General features: G+C 48.2%; 1 protein-coding gene across 5 annotated transcripts in view; it reads left to right on the forward strand.

Annotated features, from left to right (window-relative positions):
* ZGPAT (zinc finger CCCH-type and G-patch domain containing) overlaps positions 1 to 20862 on the forward strand; it is a 26223-nt gene extending 5361 nt beyond the window's left edge. For 2 of the 5 annotated variants that reach the window (XM_054542368.2, XM_024238790.3), the window contains exons 3-7: positions 18142 to 18275; positions 18508 to 18660; positions 19617 to 19736; positions 19879 to 20284; positions 20501 to 20862. In XM_054542368.2, the coding sequence (XP_054398343.1) occupies positions 18142 to 18275; positions 18508 to 18660; positions 19617 to 19736; positions 19879 to 20284; positions 20501 to 20639 (952 nt within the window). In that variant the 3' untranslated portion in view covers positions 20640 to 20862. Of the gene's footprint in view, positions 1 to 18141; positions 18276 to 18507; positions 18697 to 19556; positions 19737 to 19878; positions 20285 to 20500 lie in introns of all 5 variants that reach the window. The other 3 variants (XM_024238789.2, XM_054542367.2, XM_063720574.1) reach the window with 2 other exon arrangements.
* Positions 20863 to 20944: the final 82 nt, after the last annotated feature.

The following is a 20944-nucleotide window of genomic DNA, read 5'->3' on the forward strand; positions in this document are numbered from 1 at the left end:
CTCTGCCTCCCGGGTTCAAGCAATTCTTCTGCTCAGCCTCCCAAGTAGCTGGGATCACAGGTGCCCGCCACCACACCCAGCTAATTTTTTTTTTTTTTTTTTGAGATGGAGTCTTGCTCTGTTGCCCAGGCTGGAGTGCAGTGGCACAATCTTGGCTCACTGCAAGCTCCACCTCCCGGGTTCATGCCATTCTCCTGCCTCAGCCTCCTGAGTCACTGAGACTACAGGCGCCCGCCACCACGCCCAGCTAATTTTTGTATTTTTAGTAGAGACGGGATTTCACCATGTAGCCAGGATGGTCTCGAACTCTTGACCTCAGGTGATCCACCTGCCTCAGCCTCCCAAAGTGCTGGGATTACAGATGTGAGCCACTGTGCCCGGCTGGAGTTGTTTTCCTTAGTTACATTTTCAGGCTGTTCGTTGCCAGTATATAGAAATACAAGCCAGGAGCGGTGGCTCATGCCTGTAATCCCAGCACTTTGGGAGGCCGAGGTGGGTGGATCACCTGAGGTCAGGAGTTCGAGACCAGCCTGGCCAACATGGTGAAACCCCGCCTCTACTAAAAATACAAAAATTAGGCTGGCACGGTGGCAGGCGCCTGTAATCCCAGCCACTCAGGAGGCTGAGGCAAGAGAATCGCTTGAACCCAGGAGGCAGAGGTTGCAGTGAGCTGAGATCGCGCCATTGCACTCCAGCTTGGGGAACAAGAGTGAGACTTTGCCTCAAAAAAAAATAAATACAGTGGGTTTTTTTATATTAATCCTGTATTGATTGCTGAATTGGTTTATTAGTCTAATAGGATTTTTTAGGCATTATTTAGGATTTTCGATATATACAATCATGCTGTATGTGAATAGAGATAATTGTAGTCTTTGTTTCTAGTTTGCATGGCATTTATTTCCTTTTCTTGCTTAATTGCCTTAGCTAGAACTTCAAGTACAATGTTGAATAAAAGTGACTAGAGCGGGCCAGGGGTGGTGGCTTCCAGCACTTTGGGAAGTGGAGGTGGGCAGATCACTTGAGATCAGCAGTTTGAGACCAGCCTGGCCAACGCGGCGAAACCCCATCTCTACTAAAAATACAAAAATTAGCTGGGCAAGGTGATGTGCACCTGTAGTCCCAGCTACTTGAGAGGGTGAGACATGAGAATTGCTTGAACCTGGGGGGGGTGGAGGTTGCAGTGAGCCAAGATCGTGCCACTCCACCCCAGCCTGGATGACAGAGCAAGACCCTGCCTTAAAAAAAAATAAAAAATAAAAAAAAAAGTGGCTAGAGCAAACATTTTTATCTTGTTCCTGATCTTAGGTGGAAAAGTTTTAGTCTTTCACTGTTGAGTATGATGTTACTTGTAGGTTTTCTGTAGATTTCCTTTATCGAGTTGAGGAAATTCTCTTATATTCATAGTGTGTTGAGTGTTTTTTATCATGAAAGGGTGTTGATTTTTTTTTAAAGATAGGGTCTTGTTCTGTCACGCAGGCTGGAGGGCAGTGGCATGATCATGGCTCACTGCAACCTCGAATTCCTGGGCTCAGGGGATCCTCCTACCTCATCCTCCTGAGTAGGTGAGACTACAGGCATGAGCCACCATGCCCAGCTAATTTTTTAATTTTTCTGTAGAGGTAGGGTCCTGCTTTGCTGCCCAGGCTGGTCTTAAACTCCAGGGCTCAAGCAATCCTGCCCCAGCCTCCCAAAGTGCTGAGATTACAGGGGTGAGTCACTGTACTGCACCCAGCTGTGTTGGATTTTTCAAATGCTTTTTTGCTTTAGATGATCATGTGTGGTTCTTTTCCTTTCATTTTGTTAATGTGGTATATTGATTTTCGTATGTTGAACCATCCTTGAATTCCTCAGATAAATCACCCATAGTCATGGCATATTATCTCTTTATTATTATTATTTTTGTAGAGATGAGATTTCACTCTGTTGCCCAAGCTGGTCTCGAACTCCTGGGCTAAAGTGATCCTCCTGCCTCAGCCTCCCAAAGCACTGGGATTATAGGCATGAGCCACCTGGTCCTATCTTTTTGCTTTTTTTTTTTTTTTTTTTTTTTGAGACAGAGTCTCACTCTGTCGCTCGGGCTGGAGTCAGTGGTGCAATCTCGGCTCACTGCAATTTCCACCTCCCGGGTTCGAGTGATTCTCCTGCCTCAGCCTCCTGAGTAGCTGGGACTACAGGTGCCCGCCACTACGCCCAGCTAATTTTTTGTATTTTTAGTTGAGATGGTGTTTCGCCATGTTGGACAGGCTGGTCTTGCACTCCTGACCTTGTGATTCGCCCACCTTGGCCTCCCAAAGTGCTGGGATTACAGGCATGAGCCACCGCACCGAGCCTTATCTTTTTAACAGTTAAAAGTTTAAGGTCTTATCATGTAATAACATTGCTGGATTTGATTTGCTGCTGTTTTGTTGAGGATATTTGCAATAACGGATATTGGTCTGTAGTTTTCTTTTCTTGGCATGTCTTTGTATAGCTTTGATGCCAGCATAATATTGGTCTCATAGAATGAGTTATATTATGGAAAGAGGTAAAAAGGGATTGGTGTTAATTCTTCTTAAAATGTTTGATAGAATTCGACAGTGAAGTGATACATAGGATCATATATAGAGAGAGAAAGAGAGATGGACTTTTCTTTTATTGGAAGTTTATTGACTATTGATTCAATTTCTTTATTGAAATTGACTTTTCTTTTTGGAAGCTAAAAAGTATAATAACTATAGTGAAAGTTTCTGAACTTTTCTTTCATTGGAAGTTTTTTGACTACTGATTCTTTATTTGTTATAGGTCTATTCAGATTTTCTGTTTCTTCTTGAGTCAGTTTGGTCTCGCTCTGTCGCCCAGGCTGGAGTGCAGTGGTGCCATCTTGGCTCACTGCAACTTCTACCTCCTGGATTCAAGTGATTCTCCCACCTCAGCCTCCCCAGTATCTCGGACTACAGGCGCAAGCCAGTACACCTGGCTAATTTTTGTATTTTTAGTAGGAACGGTGTTTCACCATGTTGGCCAGGCTGGTCTTGAACTCCTGACCTCAGGTTATCCACCGGCCTTGGCCTCCAAAAGTGCTAGGATTATAGGCATGAGCCACCACGCATGGCCTGTCTTTTCTTCTTGGTTAGTTTCACTAAAGGTTTGTCAGTTTTGTTGATCTTTTTTGTTGCTGATCTCTATTGTTTTCCCATTCTGTTTCATTTATTTCCATTTTAACCTTTGTTTCCTTTTTTCTGCTGGTTTGGGTTTAATTTGCTCTTTTTTTCCCCTAATTCTTCAAGGTATACAGTTAAGTTATTGATTTGAGATGTCTCTTTTTCCTTTTCTTTTTCTTTTTTTTTTTTGTTGCTGTTGAGATGGAGTCTCCCTCTGTCACCCAGACTGGAGTGCAGTGGCATGATCTCAGCTCACTGCAGCCTCTGCCTCCCAGGCGATTCTCCTGCCTCAGCCTCCTGAGTAGATGTTTCCCAGCCAAGGTGTTTCTTTTTGAATGTAAGCATTTACAGCTACAGATTTCCCTCTAAACACTGCTTTCACTGCATTCCATAAGATTGTTTTTTGTTGTTTTTTGGTTTTTGTTGTTGTTTTGTTGTTTGAGACACAGTCTCACTCTGTTGCCGTTTGGAGAGCAGTAATGTGATCATAGCTCACTGTAGCCTTGAACTCCTGGACTCAATCAGTCCTCCTGCCTCAGCCTCCCAAGTAGCTGGGACTACAGGTGTACACCACTGCACCTAATTAATTTCTTTTATAAGTTTTTGCAGAGGCCAGGCACAGTGGCTCACACCTGTAATCCCAGCACTTTGGGAGGCCAGGTCAGGCAGATCACCTGAGGTCAGGAGTTCGAGACCAGCCTGGCCAACATAATGAAACCCTGTCTCTACTAAAAGTACAAAAATTAGCTGGGCATGGTGGCATGCGCCTCTAATCCCAGCTACTCAGGAGGCTGAGGCAGGAAAATCACTTCAACCCGGGAGGTGGAGGTTGCAGTGAGCCGAGATTGTGCCACTGCACTCCAGCCTGGGTGACAAAGTGACAAGAGCGAGACTCCGCCTCAAAAAAAAAAAAAAAAAAACCAATATGCAGTATTTCTGCATATTTGTAAATTTTCCAAAAAAAATTTTTATTTTTTATTTTTTATTTATTTTTTTTTTTGAGAAAGGATCTTGCTCTGTCACCCAGCCTGGAGAACAGTGGTACACAATCTGGACTCACTGCAACCTCTGCCTCCCGGGTTCAAGTGATCCTCCCACCTCAGCCTTCCCAGTAGCTGGGATTACAGGCACGCACCACCACACCTGGCTAATTTTTGTATTTTAGTCTTACTGTGTTGGTCAAACTGGTCTCGAATTCCTGACCTCAGGTGATCTGCCTGCCTTGGCCTCCCAAAGTGCTGGGATTACAGGCGTGAACCACCATGCCCAGCCCCCAATTTTTTTTTTTTAATAGAGAGAAGGTCTTACTGTTGCCCAGGCTGGTCTTGAACTCCTGAGCTCAAGCAGTCATCCCTCCTCGGCCTCCCAAGGTACTGAGATTACAGGTGTGAGTAATCTGGCCTTCTTTCTGAGATTAGAGGTGTGAGTACCTGGCCTTCTTTCAAGACTTTAAAAATGCCATCTTGGCCAGGCGCAGTGGCTCACGCCTATAATCCCAGCACTTTGGGAGACCAAGGTGGGCAGATCACGAGGTCAGGAGATCAAGACCACCCTGGCTAACACGGTGAAACCCCATCTCTACTAAAAATACAAAAAATTAGCCGGGTGTGGTGGCGGGTGCCTGTAGTCCCAGCTACTCGGGAAGCTGAGGCAGGAGAATGGCGTGAACCCGGGAGGTGGAGCTTGCAGTGAGCTGAGATCACACCAGTGTACTCTAGCCTGGGCGACAGTGCAAGACTCCATCTCAAAAAAAAAAAAAAAATGTCATCTCACTGCCTTCTGGTCCAATAGTTTCTGATGAGAAATTGGCTGTTAATCTTATTGAGGAACATTTGTATATTGACTAGTCACTTCTCTCTTGCTGTTTTAGGAGATTCTCTGTCTTTGGGTTTCAGCAGTTTGATTATAATGTATCAGTGTGGATCCCTGAATTTATAAGCTACTTGGAGTTTGTTGGACTTCTTGGATGTGTAAATTCATGCCTTTCATTAAATTTGCAAAGTTTCAGCTACTATTCTTTGCATCTTGAAATATTAGTTTTGTTTCTTTCTGTCTGTTCGCCGCTTATGGAACTTCCATCATGCATACATTGATGTGCTTCATGGTGTAGCACAGGTCCCTTGGGCTCTAGTCATTTTTCTTTGTTCTTTTTTTCTTTCTACTCCTCATTTTGGATAAATTCAGCTGACCTGTCCTCAAGTTCACTGTTTCTTTCTTCTTCCTTCTCAAATCTGCTGTTGAAACTTCTGGTGAAATTTTCACTATAGTTATTGTACTTTTTAGCTCCAAAATTTCTATTTGGTTTCTTTTTATAATAATTATCACTTTACTAATATTCTCTATTTGGTTAGACATGGTTCTTTTGTTTTCCTTTAGTTCATTATTCATGGTTTCCTTTATTTTTAAATTTCTTTTTATTTAGTTATTAATTTTTTTTTTTTTGAAACGGGGTTTCACTCTTGTCACTCAGGCTGGTGGGCAATGGCACAATCTCAGCTCACTACAACCTCCACCTCCTGGGTTCAAGTGATTCGCCTGCCTCAGCCTCCCAAGTAGCTGGGATTATAGGCATGTGCCGCCATACCCACCTAATTTTTGGTATTTTTAGTAGAAACTGGGTTTCACCACGTTGGCCAGGCTGGTCTCAAACTACTAACCTCAGGTGATCTGCCCGCCTCAGCCTCCCAAAATGCTGGGATTACAGATGTGAGCCACTGCGCCCAGCCTCTTTTTTTAGTGTATTTAAGGTAATTGATTGAAAGTTTTTGTCTAGTCATTCAAATGTCTAGGCTTCCTCAGGAACAGTTTCTATTAATTTCTTTATTTAAAAAAATTTTTTTTAAATTTTCATTTGTGTTTTAGATGGAGTCTCACTGTATAGCCCAGGCTGGAGTGCAATGGCTTGATCTTGGCTCACTGCAACCTCTGCCTCCTGGGTTCAAGCGATTCTCCTGCCTCAGCCTCCTGAGTAGCTGGGACTATAGGTGCGTGCCACCACGCCTGGCTAATTTTTTTGTATTTTTAGTAGAGACATGGTTTCGCCATGTTAGCCAGGATGGTCTCGATCTCCTGACTTCGTGATCCTCCTGCCTTGGCTTCCCAAAGTGCTGGAATTACAGATGTGAGCCACTGCGCCCGGCCTATTTTTTATTTTTTGAGACAAAATCTCCCTCTGTCACCCAGGCTGTAGTGCAGTGGCACAACCCTGGCGCACTGCAGCCTTAATCGTCCAGGCTTAAGTGAGTCTCCCACCTTAGTCTTCTGAGTGGCTAGAACTACAAGCATGTGCCGCCATGCCTGGCTGGTTGTATTGTTATTGTTTTAGAGACAGGGTCTTGCTACATTGCTCCGACTGGCCTCAAGCAGTCATCCCACCTTGGCCTCCCGAGGTGGTGAGATTATAGGTGTGAGCCACTGCACCCGGCCTGTTAATTTCTTTATTTCCGGTGAATGGGCCACACTTTCTTGTTTCTTTGCATGCCTTGTAATTTTTTGTTGAAACCTGCACAATTTGAAGATGATAATGTGGTTACTTTGAAAATCAGATCCTCCGCCCTCTGCAGGGTTCATTGTTGCTGTTTGTTGTGGATTGTCGTTTCTCCTTTGTTTAGTTACTTTCCTGACCTTTTGAAATAAAGACTATATTCTGTCAGGGGTACTTGTTTCTGTTCTTTTAGGTTAGTGGTTAGTTTGTGATTTGAAAGAGATTTCTTTAAATGTCTAGTGGCAAAAAGGATAAAGAGGCCGGGCGCGGTGGCTCACGCCTGTAATGCTAGGACTTTGGGAAGTGGAGGCGGGTGGATCACTTGAGGTCAGGAGTTTAAGACCAGCCTTGCCAATATGGTGAAACCCTGTCTCTACTAAAAATACAAAAATTAACTGGGCATGGTGGCACCTGCCTGTAATCCCAGCTACTGGGAAGACTGAGGCAGGAGAATCGCTTGAACCCAGGAGGCGGAGGTTGCAGTGAGCTGAGATTGCGCCATTGCACTCCAGCCTGGGCAACAGAGCGAGACTCCATCTCAAAGAAAAGAAAAAAAAGATAAAGAGTGTCTTCCATCCTTTCCAGGTTGCCTCTGTACTGGGGCAAGTCCTTCAGTGCCCGCCAGGCTGTTCACGGCTCTTCCTCAGCCTTTACTTCTCGCTCCCATGGAGCCTAAGGATGAACCAGAGGTGAAAGCTGAGGGCCTCCTCAGGTGTTTCTGAGCCCCTGTCTAGCCCCAGCTGTGTGCATGGCCTTCTGGATTTCCAAGTATGAACAGGAGCTTTCCAAAGCCGTTAGACCTTCATGTAGCTCTTTTCCCAGCCTCTTCCTTCCTAGGCTTTTCTGTCAGTTCTTTGCCCATCTGTTGTTGTCCCTGTCCCCGCAACTTCAGGTAGTACCTGCCTTTAAATGCCTTCAGGCCAGGCGCGGTGGCTCACACCTGTTCTCCCAGCACTTTAGGAGGCCAAGGCGGGCGAATTGCTTGAGGTCAGGAGTTCGAGACCAGCCTGGCCAACATGGTGAAACCTGGTCTCTAATAAAAATACAAAAATTAGCTGGGTGTGGTGGTGGGTGCCTGTAATCCCAGCTACTTGGGAGGCTGAAGCAGGAGAATTGCTTGAGCCTGGGAGGCGGAGGTTGCAGTGAGCTGAGATCGTGCCATTGCACTCCAGCCTGGGTGACAGAGTGAGACTCCATCTCGAAAAAAAAAAAAAATGCCTTCAACAGCACGAGCCTGGAGGCTGCGCCAGCCCTGAGAGAGTTCGAGGGGGTGAAACAAAGGCAAGCCCTTCAGGGAGACACTAGAAAGATCCAAATGCATAAGCAGGATTCCTTGAGAAAAGGTCTGTATCATCCCTTCTGACACCAGCAAGCCACATCAGAAACGCAGGTTGCCTTCCCCATGGCTACGTGTGAGCTGCTAGTAGTGGCTGAGCAGAAATAGCCCAGCTGTCCTCCTGAAATTTAGCAGGGTCTGACTTCATTGAGCAGTCATCTGGTTCGTAGACACCAGAGTTCCAGAAAAGTTTATTGGGAGGTTTTGACAGTTTAATAGAAAAAAGTTTATTGTGACAGTTTTGACAGCTGAATAGAAAAAGGTTTATTGTGACCGTTTTGACAGCAGAATAGTTGCTTTGCTGGAGAGACGGATCCTTGGAGCTGCCAACTCCATCATTTTAGTGATATCCAGCTCTGTTGCTGAATTTTTAGCTATGCTGTTTTAAGTTATTTTCTTGGTGGTTGCTCTAGAGATGACAATGTGCATCTTTAACTTACCACAATGTACTTCAGATTATTACTGACTTAACACTTAAAGTATAGCTTTTTTTTTTTTTTTTTTAATGGAGTTTCACTCTGTCACCCAGGCTGGAGTGCAGTGGCGTGATCTCAGCTCACTGCAACCTCCGCCTCCCAGGTTCACGCCATTCTCCTGCTTCAGCCTCCCGAGTAGCTGGGACTACAGGCGCCCCCATCACACCCGGCTAATTTTGTATTTTTAGTAGAGATGGGATTTCACCATGTTGGTCAGGGTGGTCTCCAACTCCTGACCTCAGGTGATCCGTCCACCTTGGCCTCCCAAAGTGCTGGGATTACAGGTGTGAGTGACTGCGCTGGGCCTAAGTATGGCAACTTGTCTGTAACATAGATCTACCTCCGTTGTACTATGACATAGTTCCCCCTCCATTTTCCTATAGCACAGTCCCAACCTCCCTTCTCCTCTGACATAGCTCCATCCTCCCTTCTCCTCTGACATAGCTCCATCCTCCCTTCTCCTACGACATAGCTCCATCCTCCCTTCTCCTCTGACATAGCTCCATCCTCCCTTCTCCTCTGACATAGCTCCATCCTCCCTTCTCCTACGACATAGCTCCATCCTCCCTTCTCCTCTGACATAGCTCCATCCTCCCTTCTCCCCTGACATAGCTCCATCCTCCCTTCTCCCCTGATATAGCTCCATCCTCCCTTCTCCTACGACATAGCTCCATCTTCCCTTCTCCTCTGACATAGCTCCATCCTCCCTTCTCCTACGACATAGCTCCATCCTCCCTTCTCCTCTGACATAGCTCCATCCCCTCTTCTCCTTCATGTATTATTGCCATATGTACATTTATGTATGTTATAACTTCAGCCCTTCAGTGTTGTAATTATTGCTTCAAAAGTATTTTGAAAAGTTGCCTGGAGGCAGTGGCTTATGCCTTTAATTCTAGCACTTTTGGGGGCTGAGGTGGGCAGATCGCCTGAGCCAGGGAGTTGGAGACCAGCCTGGGCAACATGATGAAACCCATCTCTACCAAAATTACAAAAAATTAGTCTGGCATGGTGGCACGTGCCTGTAGTCTCAGCTATTTGGAGGAGGATCCCAGCTAAGGTGGGAGGATCACTTGAGCCTGGGAAGTCAAGGCTGCATGAGCTGAGATCGTGCCACTGCACTCCAGCCTGGGTGCAGATCTTATCTCAGAAGAAAAGGGACTAGGAATGGTGGCTTTTATCTGTAATCCCAGCACTTTGGGAGGCTGAGGTGAGTGGATCACCTGAGGTCAGGAGTTTAAGATGAGCCTGGCCAACATGGTAAAACCCCGTTTCTACTAAAAATACAAAAAGTAGCCAGGTGTGGTAGTGGGTGTCTGTAATCCCAGCTACTCGGGAGGCTGAAGCAAGAGAATCACTTGAACCTGGGAAGCAGAGGTTGCAGTGAGCAAGATCGCACCACTGCATTACAGCCTAGATGACAGAGCGAGACTCTGCCTTAAAAAAAAAAAAAAAAGGAAAACAAATTAAGATCTGGACACTGTGGTTCATGCCTGTAATCCCAAAGCCTTGGGAGGCCAAGGCAGGAGGATCACTTGAGGCCAGGAGTTCAACACCAGCCTGGGCAACATAGCGAGACCCCATCTCTATTTAAAAAAGAAAGAAATTCAAAGAGAAAAAAGTATACTTGTAGTTTTTTGTATCATCCATATTTTACCTTTTTTTTTTTTTGCCCTTTTTCTTTCATGTGAATTTGAGTTACTGTCTAGTGTCATTTCCTTTTAGTCTGAAGAACTTCATTTAGAATTTTTTTTTTTTGAGACAAAGTCTCACTCTGTTGCCCAGGCTGGAGTGCAATGGTGCAGTCTCAGATCACTGCAACCTCCACCTCCCTGGTTCAAGTGATTTTCCTGCCTCAGCCTCCCAAGTAGCTGAGACTGCAGGCACCTGCCACCACGCCCAGCCAATTTTTTTGGTATTTTTAGTAGAGACAGGGTTTCACTATGTTGGCCAGGCTGGTCTCGAATTCCTGACCTCATGATCCGCCTGTCCTGGCCTCCCAAAATGCTGGGATTACCATGAGCCACCACACCCAGCCCATTTAGAATATCTTTTTTTTTTTTTTTTTTTTTTTGAGATGGAGTCTTGCTCTGTGGCCCTGGCTGGATGGAGTGCAGTGGCGCAATCTCGGCTCACTGCAAGCTCCGCCTCCTGGGTTCACGCCATTCTCCTGCCTCAGCCTCCCGAGTAGCTGGGACTACAGCCGCCCGCCACCATGCCCACCTAATTTTTTGTATTTTTAGTAGAGACGGTTTCACTGTGTTAGCCAGGATGGTCTCCATCTCCTGACCTCGTGATCCGCCCACTTCGGCCTCCCAAAGTGCTGGGATTACAGGCGTGAGCAACTGCGCCCGGCTAGAATTTCTTGTAGGACAGGCTTGCTAGCAACCAATTCAGTGTTTATTTGGGAATGTCTTTATTTCAACTTCACTTTTGAAGGATAGTTTAGCTGGCTATAGAATTATTAATTGATCGTTCTTTTCAGTGTTTAAAAGTGTCATCATGCTGCCTTCTGGGTTTCATTGTTTCTGATGAGAAGTCATCTGTCAAATTGTCCCCTTGTACTTGAAGAATTATCTTTTTTTTCTTTTGCTGTTTTCAAGATTTTCTCTTTGTCTTTGGCCTTTAGTAGTTTGTGATGTATCTAGGTGTGGATCTCTTGGTGTGCATCGTACTTGGGCTTCAGTAAGCTTCTTAGATTCATAGATTAATGTTTTGTTTTGTTTTACCAAATTTGGAGAGTTTTTACTGATCTCATTTCAACAAATTTTTTTCCTGCCCCTCTCTCATCTCCTTTTGGGAGTCCCACTGCATGTATGTTGGTGTGTGTTCTCTAAAGCTTTTTTTTTTTTCCAACCTTTTTTCTCCTTATTCCTCAAACTGGATTATTTATTTATTTATTTATTAAATTTTTTGAGACAGTTTTGCTTTTGTTGCTGAGGCTGGAGTGCAGTGGCACGATTTCGGCTCACTGCAACCTCCATCTCCCAGGTTCAAGCAATTCTCCTGCCTCAGCCTCCTGAGTAGCTGGGACTACAGGAGTGTGCCACCACCACGCCCAGCTAATTTTTGTATTTATAGTAGAGACGAGGTTTCACCATGTTGGCAAGGCTGGTGTTGAACTCCTGACCTCAGGTGAACCACCTTCCTCAGCCTCCCAAAGTACTAGGATTACAATCGTGAGCCACTGTACCCGGCCTGGATAATTTTTAATGAATTTTTTTCTTCTGCCATCTCAAATCTGCTGTTGAGTACATCTGATTAATTTTTTTTTTTTTTTGAGTTGGAGTCTCATTCTATCACCCAGGCTGGAGTGCAATGGCTCGATCTTGGCTCACTGCAACCTCCACCTGTCGGGTTCAAGTGATTCTCCTGCCTCACCCTCCCAAGTAGCTGAGATTATAGGCGCCTGCCACCACACCCCACTAATTTTTTTGTATTTTTAGTAGAGACAGGGTTTCACCATGTTGGCCAGGCTGGTCTCAAACCTCTGACCTCAGGTGATCCGCCTGCCTAGGCATCTCAAAGTGCTGGGATTACAGGCATGAGCCCGGCCTTGAATTTTTTTTTAATAGGCTTTTTGTTTGTTTGTTTGTTTTTGAGATGGAGTCTTGCTCTGTCGCCCAGGCTGAAGTGCAATGGTGCAATCTCGGCTCACTGCAACCTCCGCCTCCCAGGCTCAAGCGATTCTTGTGCCTCAGCCTCCCCAGTAGCCGGGACTGCAGGCACCCTCCACCACACCTGGCTAAATAATTTTTGTAGTTTTAGTAGAGACAGGATTTCACCATGTTGGCCAGGCTGGTCATGAACTCCTGACTTCAGGTGATCTGCCCACCTTGGCCTCCCAAAATCCAGGGATTACAGGCATGAGCCACTGCTCCTGACCATGGCTTTAGTTTTTAGAGTAGTTTTAGGTTCACAACAAAATTGAGTGGAGGATACAGAGATTTCACGTATACCCCAGACCCCCACACATGCAACAGCCCCTCCCTACAACACCATCATGCTCCCTCACCAGACTGGTACGTTTATTACAATCCATAAACCTACACAGGCCCATCATTGTCACCCAAGGTCCATAGTTTACATCAGGGCTAACTCTCAGTGGTGTCCATTCTATGGGCTTTGACACATGTATAATGACAAGGATCTGCTACTGTGGGATCAAACAGAAGCTTCACAACCTCATTCTCTGTGCTTTACCTGTTCATCCTGCCCTCCCCACTACATTCACTAAAAATTTCCTTTCAGTGATTGTCCTTTTTAACTCTGGAATTTCCATTTGATTTTTTTTTCTTTTTTTCTTTTTTTTTTAGACAGAGTCTGCCTCTGTTGCCCAGGCTGGAGTGCAGTGGTGCCATCTCGGCTCACTGTAACCCTCTGCTTCCTGGGTTCAAGCAGTTCTCCTGTTTCAGCCTCCCAAGTAGCAGGGAGTACAGGCTCATGCCACCACGCCCAGCTAATTTTTGTATTTTTAGTAGAGACGGGCTTTCTCAATATTGGTCAGGCTGGTTTTGAACGTTTGACCTCAGGTGAGGCACATGGTGAAACCCCGTCTCTACTAAAAATACAAAAGTTAGCTGGGCGTAGTAGCTCACACCTGTAGTCCCAGCTACTCCAGAGACTGAGGCCTGAGAATTGCTTGAACTTGGGAGGTGGAGGTGCATTGAGCTGAGATCATGACACTGCACTCCAGCCTGGGTGACAGAGTGGGACTTGGTCTCAAAAAAAAAAAAGATTCCCTATTTCCTGATTCATTGCCATCATATTTTCATTTAATTATTTGAACATACTTATAGTAGCTGCTTTGAAGTCTTTGCTAAACTCAACATCTGGGCCCACTCAGAGTCAGATTATATCAACTGCTTTTTTTTCCTAAATATGGATCATGATTTCCTGTTTACCTGTCTTATATTTTTTTTTTGTTGAAAACTGGACATTTCAGATGATCTATGTCTGGATTCTGAGTTGTTTTCCTGAGTCTTGTGTTCTGTTTGTTTTAGTTAAGTTATTTGGACTTAAACTGCAAAACCTGCCCAACCACCCCTGCAGCCTCTGATATCTCTGCTCAGATTTTTAAATTCTTTTTTTTTTTTTTTTGAGATGGAGTCTTGCTGTATTGCCCAGGCTGGTGTGCAGTGGTGCCATCTCACCTCACTGCAACCTCCACCTCCTGAGTTCAAGCAATTCTCCTGCCTCAGCCTCCCGAGTAGCTGGGATTACAGATGTGTGCCACCACACCTGGCTAATTTTTTGTATTTTTAGTAGAGATGAGGTTTAACCGTGTTAGCCAGGATGGTCTCGATCTCCTGACCTTGTGATCCTCCCACCTCGGCCTCTCAAAGTGCTCGGATTACAGGTGTGAGCCACCACGCACGGCCTTAAATTCTATTTTTTAGTCTAGCTTCCTAGCAGTTGCTTCTGTGTTTGCATATGATAGTGGTCAGCCAGGAATTCGGGCAAGAGGGTGTGCTCAAACACTCCTAACCCAAAAGGCTCCCCACCGCACCATGTGGTTTCAGAGCACGTTATGAGTTCAGCCAGCCCCTCTCTCTCTGCTTTCACTTTACCCTGGCCTGTCTTGGAGCTCCCAGCACCTGCAGTGGTTTCCTCAAGAGCCAGAGGCCCTTCTTGGGAGAGCTGAGCCCTTCTGTGGCTCTCTCATTTTCAGAGTCTTCCTGTTAAGTATCTGGCTGGCCCAGTGCTCACTCCAGCTGGGATCACAACCCCAGATGATCAGGGCTGTCAGTTTTCTTCGTAAGTGTTTATCGAGTCACCACTTTTAACTACGAGGCCTGGGTTTTGCCTTCTGTCCCACATCCACCTCTGCTGCTGCTGGTTTTTGCAGCCAGCCCTGACCTGGTAAAACACTCAGGTTTGCTGACTCAGGAGTAGGAGCCATTGGGCAGCCCCAGGTGCAAAGGCTGCAGACTTCCCAGTGTTCTGACCCGAGGCCCAACATTTTTCAAGAAGAATCTCTTCTCAGTGAGTTCTCAGCTTTGGTCAGTTTCCAGAACTCTGAAAAGTTCTAAATCAGTGAGTTTTGATAATTTTGTCTAGTTTTAGATTATTTTTTTTTCTTTTTTTTTTTTTTTTTGAGATGCAGTCTCACTTTGTCACCCAGGCTGAAATGCAGTGGTGCGATCTCGGCTCACTGCAACCTCTGCCTTTTGGGTTCAAGCGATTCTCCTGCCTTGGCCTCCCGAGTAGCTATAATTATAGGCGCACGCCATCACACCGGCTCATTTTTAAATTTTTGGTAGAGGCGGGGTTTCACCACGTTGGCCAGGCTGGTCTCAAACTCCTGACCTCAAGTGATGCACCCACCTCCCAAAGTGCTGGGATTACAGGCATGAACCACCGCTCTCGGCCCAGATTCGATTCAACGACCTCTCTACTTGAGTGTGGCTGGAACTCAGAAGCTTCTTTTAGTTTTAGATGTTGTTTGTTTTAGGGTTAAGTCTTTACTAATTCTGGAATGTATTTCTGTCAATGCTGTGAGGTAGGTGATTGGGTTGGGATCTTTTATGTATGAAAACCCAGTTTTTAATTTTCTCTTATGAAATCCGTAGTCTTTCTCCTTGCACCCCCTCTGTGATGCTTCCTCTGCCACATGAGGCTTTCTGTTTGAGTGGGGGCTCTTCCTGGAGGCTCTGCTTTGCTCCATTGATCAATTTGCCTGTTCTCTTGGTTTTCAATTAACTTCATGGATATGCCATTAACTACTCTCCATGGTTAGAAATTTAGGTTATTTCCAAGTTTTTCATATTTGGTTAACATCCTTGTGGCCAAATCTTTACATACATTCTCCTTAAAAATCATGTCGCTGAGGCGGAAACATTACATGAGCCCAGGAGTTCAAGACCAGCCTGGCCAACATGACAAGACCTTGTCTCAACAAAAAGATTCAAAAATTAGGTGGCATGGTGGCACACTCCCATAGTCCCAGCCTCTTGCGAGGCTGAGGCAAGAGGATTGCTTGAGCCCAGGAGGTCAAGGTTGCAGTGAGCTGTGATCCTACCATACACTTCAGCCCAGGCAAGAGAGCAAGACTCTACTGCACACACACACACAAAAATCATAGAAGCACTTCCTGGGTTAAAGAGTTTACAAATTTCAAGGCTTTTAATATTGTCAAATATTCTAGAAGAGATTTTACTAATTGATGGTGTGGGTGTGTTGAAGGGGCATATTTAATCGAATTCACTCTGGGTTTAACCCTCTCTTTTTGAACATGTTCTCTGTCTCCTTTCAGCCAGTCTCTGCTGCAGTGCATTTGAGGCACAGTCCTGTAGCCCCTGGCGCCCCCTGGTCATTGGCAGGGCCCTGTGTGCCTAAGAACAGTAGGCACTAGAAGGAACCGCCCAAAATCCTGGCCTGGGGAGGTGTACGAGGCCACCTTTGTCTACCCATGAGACAAAATCACTGTTCCACCTCACTCTGCTCCACCCACCCGTTCCTACTGGAAAGACAGCCCTGGCTCCATGTCACGGGCTGAAGGCCTGTCCTCGGTTGCTCCTTTTTTGTTTTTGAGACAGTCTTACTCTGTCTTCCAGGCTGGAGTGCAGTGACACAATCTCTGCTCACTGCAACCTCCGCCTCCCAGGTTCAAGCGATTCCTGTGCCTCAGCCTCCCGAGTAGGTGGGACTATAGGCATGCGCCACCATGCCCGGCTAATTTTTGTATTTTTAGTAGAGATGGGTTTCTCCATGTTGGCCAAGCTAGTCTCGAACTCCTGACCTCATGATCCACCCGCCTCAGCCTCCCAAAGTGCTGGGATTACAGGCGTGAGCCACTGCGCCTGGCCCCTCAGTTGCTTTTGTGGGGTTAAAAGAACTTCCTTTTTGAAACGATGGCATGGCAGCAGTGGATGGCGGTTGGTTTTTCATGTCTTTATTTGGCAAAGTTGAAGATTGCAGTTCTGTCTGTCCCCACGTTTCCTCTTCATTCTCTCTCTCTCTCTCTCTCTGTGTGTGTGTCTCGGTTTTGGTTTTAATTTTACTGGTTCACTGATACCTAAAAGTCAAGGCATCACTATTTCATAAGCAGGTTCTCCTAGTTTGTGGGAGGACTCAGTCATGCACATGCACACCCCCAACACATCTGCCTTGATGCACTGGTGCTGTGGCTTCCTGTGCAGTAGTGAGGCTGTGGGAGCTGCTGTCAGAAGGCTGCTGCCACGCTGTGACTCCAGCAGAGGCGATGGGACACACGGGGCATATTCTGGAGCAGCCAAGTCCATCCCGAGAGAGAATGCGGGTGTCTGTGTGTGTGATGTGTGTGAGACTGTGTGTATGTGTGCATGTGCGTACATGTGTAAAGTGTACAGTTGGCCCTTGGTGTGTGTGTGCATGTGCATATGTGTGTAAAGTGTACAACTGGCCCTTGATATGTGTGTGTGATGTGTGTATATGCATACGTGTGTAAAGTGTACAATTGGCCCTTGGTATCTGCGGGTTCCCTATCCATCATTTCAACCAATCTCGAGTCGAAAATAATTGGGGAAGAAAAGGATGGCTGCGTCTGTACACTGTATAACAACTATTTACATAGCATTTACATCGTATTAGGTACTGCAAGTAATCTAGGGATGATTTAAAGTATATGGGAAGATGTGCATAGGTTAAATGCAAATACTGTGTCATTGTATATAAGGGACTTGAGCATCCTTGGATTTTGGTTTGCACAGGGGGTTTCCCATGGATACCAAGAGACTACGTGTGTATGCAAGTGTGAGTGTGTATATGCATGTGCGTATATGTGCATGTATGTGTATATGCATGTATGAGTGTAAGTGCATGTGACAGTCTGCGTGTGTGCACGTGCAGGTGCATGTGTGTGAGCATGTGTGGGTGAGTGCATGTGTGTGCACGTGTGTGGGTGACGGTGCATGTGGGTGTGGGTGCATGTGTGCGCACATGTGTGTGGGTGAGAGGTCGCATGTGTGTGGGTGAGGGCGCATGTGTGTGCGCATGTGTGTGGGTGTGGGTGAGGTGTGTGCATGTGTAAGGGTGCATGTGTGTGCATGTGTGTGGGTAAGGGTGCGTGTGTGTGCATGTGTGTGGGTGAGGGCACGTGTGTGCACTTGTGTGTGGGTGAGGGCACGTGTGTGCGCTTGTGTGTGGGTGAGATGGCGTGTGCATATATCCATGTATGACTGCATCTGTATTTGCATGAGTGCATGTGTGAGTGCATGTTTATACGCATGTGAGGGTCTCTGTGTATATGTGTATGACTACATGTGTGAGTACATATGTGTGTTAATATGTGTGTGTGTACGTGTGTATATGCGTGTGTGCATGTGTGAGTGCATGTGTATGCATGTGTATCCATGTGTACTTGTATATATGCGTGTGTGTATACCTGTGTATGTGTGTGCGTGTGTATGCATGTATGTATGTGTGTATGCATGTGAGTGCGTGTTTGTGTGTGTACGTGTGTATGTATGTGTGTGTGCCTGTGAGTGCGTGTGTATATGTGTGTACGTGTGTATATGCGCACGTGTGTATGCGTGTGGTGTGTATATGTGTGTATATGCCTGTGTGTATATGCACACATGTGTGTATATGTGAGAGTGTGTATGTATATGCATGCGTGTGTGTCTGGCTCCCTCAGGACAGTGCCCAGGTGGATGGGTCAGTGCTCCTGGGTTTGTTTGCCCCTGGTGGCCCATGTCTGAGCCCTGCCCCTTACGGCTCTGTCTGCAGGTTCTCCCATGGGCAGGTGGTCTCTCTGGATGAGCTGCGCCCCTTCCAGGACCCAGACCTGAGCTCCCTGCAGGCCGGCTCTGCGTGTCTGGCCAAGCACCAGGATGGCCTCTGGCACGCAGCACGCATCACCGGTGAGCCTGGCTGTGGGGGCCTCCTGGGAACACCTTCCCAGGCTCCACATGTGTTATCACTGTGTGGCTGCTCCCTGCTTTCTTTGGGTTGAGTGTCGGGACTCTGGCTCTGGGCCCGAAATGAGCACACCTACCCTCAGCCTGTGCCCTGCCTTGCTCCTGATGTCCAGGGTGGTTCTGCATCAGTGGCACCTGTCAAGGATTCTGACCTGCAGCTTGTCTCTGCCCCCAGATGTGGACAACGGGTACTACACAGTCAAGTTTGACTCGCTGCTGCTGAGGGAGGCTGTGGTGGAGGGGGACGGCATCCTGCCCCCACTGCGCACAGAGGCCACAGAGTCCGACTCAGACAGCGATGGTACGGGTGACTCCAGCTATGCCAGAGGTACGGCAGCAGCTGTGGAGCCCGGGAGCCAGGAAGGTGGGGTCACCCTGAGAGGCTCCTGGCTGGTGAGGGCACCAACCATCTAACCAAACTTGGAGAGTGTGTGACTGCAGCGAGGGTGCCAGCTGTGCCTGAGGAGGCCGTGCGGGTAGGGGTAGATCCATGGCGGCCTTTATCTTCAAGGAGTGTGGGTGCAACAGCTACAGTCTCATTGATGGGGGGCTGTGGTCGTGGCTGTGGCCATGGGAGAGCAGGGGCCCGGAGTTGCCGAGGAAGTCACAGAAAGTGACCAACTGATGGGGCCTGGAGTGCAGGAGGGGCAGCTCCTCTGCATGGCTTCTCAGACTTGGGACTTGGGTGCCTGGGATCCTGGCAGACAGAGGTTGTGTCCAGACAGCCAGCATGGAAGTTTCGGGAATGGGAACTGGTGGGCAGTGTCCAGCTCTCTAGAGGGGTGTGTGTATGTGTGTGTGTATGTATATGTGGGAGGTCACCTGACCCAAGCATGGCGGGCTAAGTCCAGGAGGGGTCTGCATGTTGGAGGTATACCAGGGATCAGTGATGGTGGTTTCTGAAGCCCCATGTCCCTGGTGAAGGAGGACTGAACCAAGGACTCTGTGAGGGCAGGTGAGGCGCTCACAGCCTCACGAAGGTAGAGAAGGGCAGGGGCAGGAGAGGGCTGTGGAGGAGGGGCCATGGTGCAACAGGTCGTGGGGACCGCCATGCACTCTGCCTGGTGTCACATGCCCACAGCAGCCTTGGTGACGAGAGCACGGAGCCCAAGAGGTGGGGTGTCGGGGCTCTGCCCAGGATCTGAGCTCATTGGTCAAAGCCCAGGTCATCATGCACAATCCTCTGGCCTGGCTGGGTCACTGCCCTCTGTCCGTCTCTTGCAGTGGTGGGGTCGGACGCCGTGGACTCTGCACAGTCCTCTGCCCTCTGTCCGTCTCTTGCAGTGGTGGGGTCGGACGCTGTGGACTCTGGGACCTGCAGCTCTGCCTTTGCTGGCTGGGAGGTGCACACGCGAGGCATAGGCTCCAGACTCCTCACCAAGATGGGCTATGAGTTTGGCAAGGGTGAGTACAAGCTGCCCTGGAGAAGTGGGCAGGCTGCTGCAGCACAGCCCAGGTCCAGCAGCCATCAGGTTCCCGGGGTCCCACAGCCATCGGGTTCCTGGGGTCTGGCAGCCACAGCATTGCCATCCCCGTGCCTCCTCAGGTTTGGGCCGACATGCGGAAGGCCGGGTGGAGCCCATCCATGCTGTAGTGTTGCCTCGAGGGAGGTCGCTGGACCAGTGTGTGGAGACCCTGCAGAAGCAGACCAGGGTTGGCAAGGCTGGCACCAACAAGCCCCCCAGGTGCCGGGGAAGAGGGGCCAGGCCTGGGGGCCGCCCACCCCCTCGGAATGTGTTTGACTTCCTCAATGAAAAGCTGCAAGGCCAGGCTCCTGGGGCCCTAGAGGCCAGGGCGGCCCCAGCGGGGAGGAGGAGCGAGGACATGTACCATGCCAGCAAGAGCGCCAAGCGGGCCCTGAGCCTGCGGCTCTTCCAGACCGAGGAGAAAATCGAGCGAACCCAGCGGGACATCAGGAGCATCCAAGAGGCTCTCGCCCGCAACGCTGGCCGGTATGTGTGGGGCCTGGCTCAGGGCAAAGGGCAACCCAGGGTGGCCCTGCCCCCAGGATATGTGTGGGAGGTCACCTGACCCGAGCATAGCGGGCTGAGTCCAGGAGGGGTCTGCATGTTGGAGGACGGGCAGCAGGCACACAGGCAGTGGGTACGGCAGACTGGGGCTGGTGGCATGGCCCAGGACCCCATGCTGACTGGTGAGCCCCTCTGCAGGCATAGCGTGGCATCAGCCCAGCTGCAGGAGAAGCTGGCAGGAGCCCAGCGCCAGCTGGGGCGGCTCCGGGCTCAGGAAGCCGGCCTGCAGCAGGAGCAGAGGAAGGCAGACACCCACAAGAAGATGACTGAGTTCTAGAGACCCCACAAGCACTATGGATGAAGCGTGGGACCCCAGCACGGGCTGCCCTCAGGAAGACCAGTGTTGCCCGAGGAGGGGCCAGCCTGCTGGCCTGGGACGTGCGGACACTGCTGAGTGGAGACAGAGCTGCGGGGTCCCATCTGGACACTTACTTGCCCACCTGCCAGTGTCTTGGGCATTTCCTTGGCAAGGACATTAAAGTGATTTCATCACAGTGTCATTCAGTGGAGATCAGCTGGCTGCAGGGTCTCTGGGGAGAGAAGGGTCTGTGCAGGGCTGTGGTGAGAGACGGGCTGGGCTGG

The sequence above is a fragment of the Pongo abelii genome, chromosome 21 (genome assembly GCF_028885655.2).
Source record: "Pongo abelii isolate AG06213 chromosome 21, NHGRI_mPonAbe1-v2.0_pri, whole genome shotgun sequence".
NCBI classification, from domain to species: Eukaryota; Metazoa; Chordata; class Mammalia; order Primates; family Hominidae; genus Pongo; species Pongo abelii.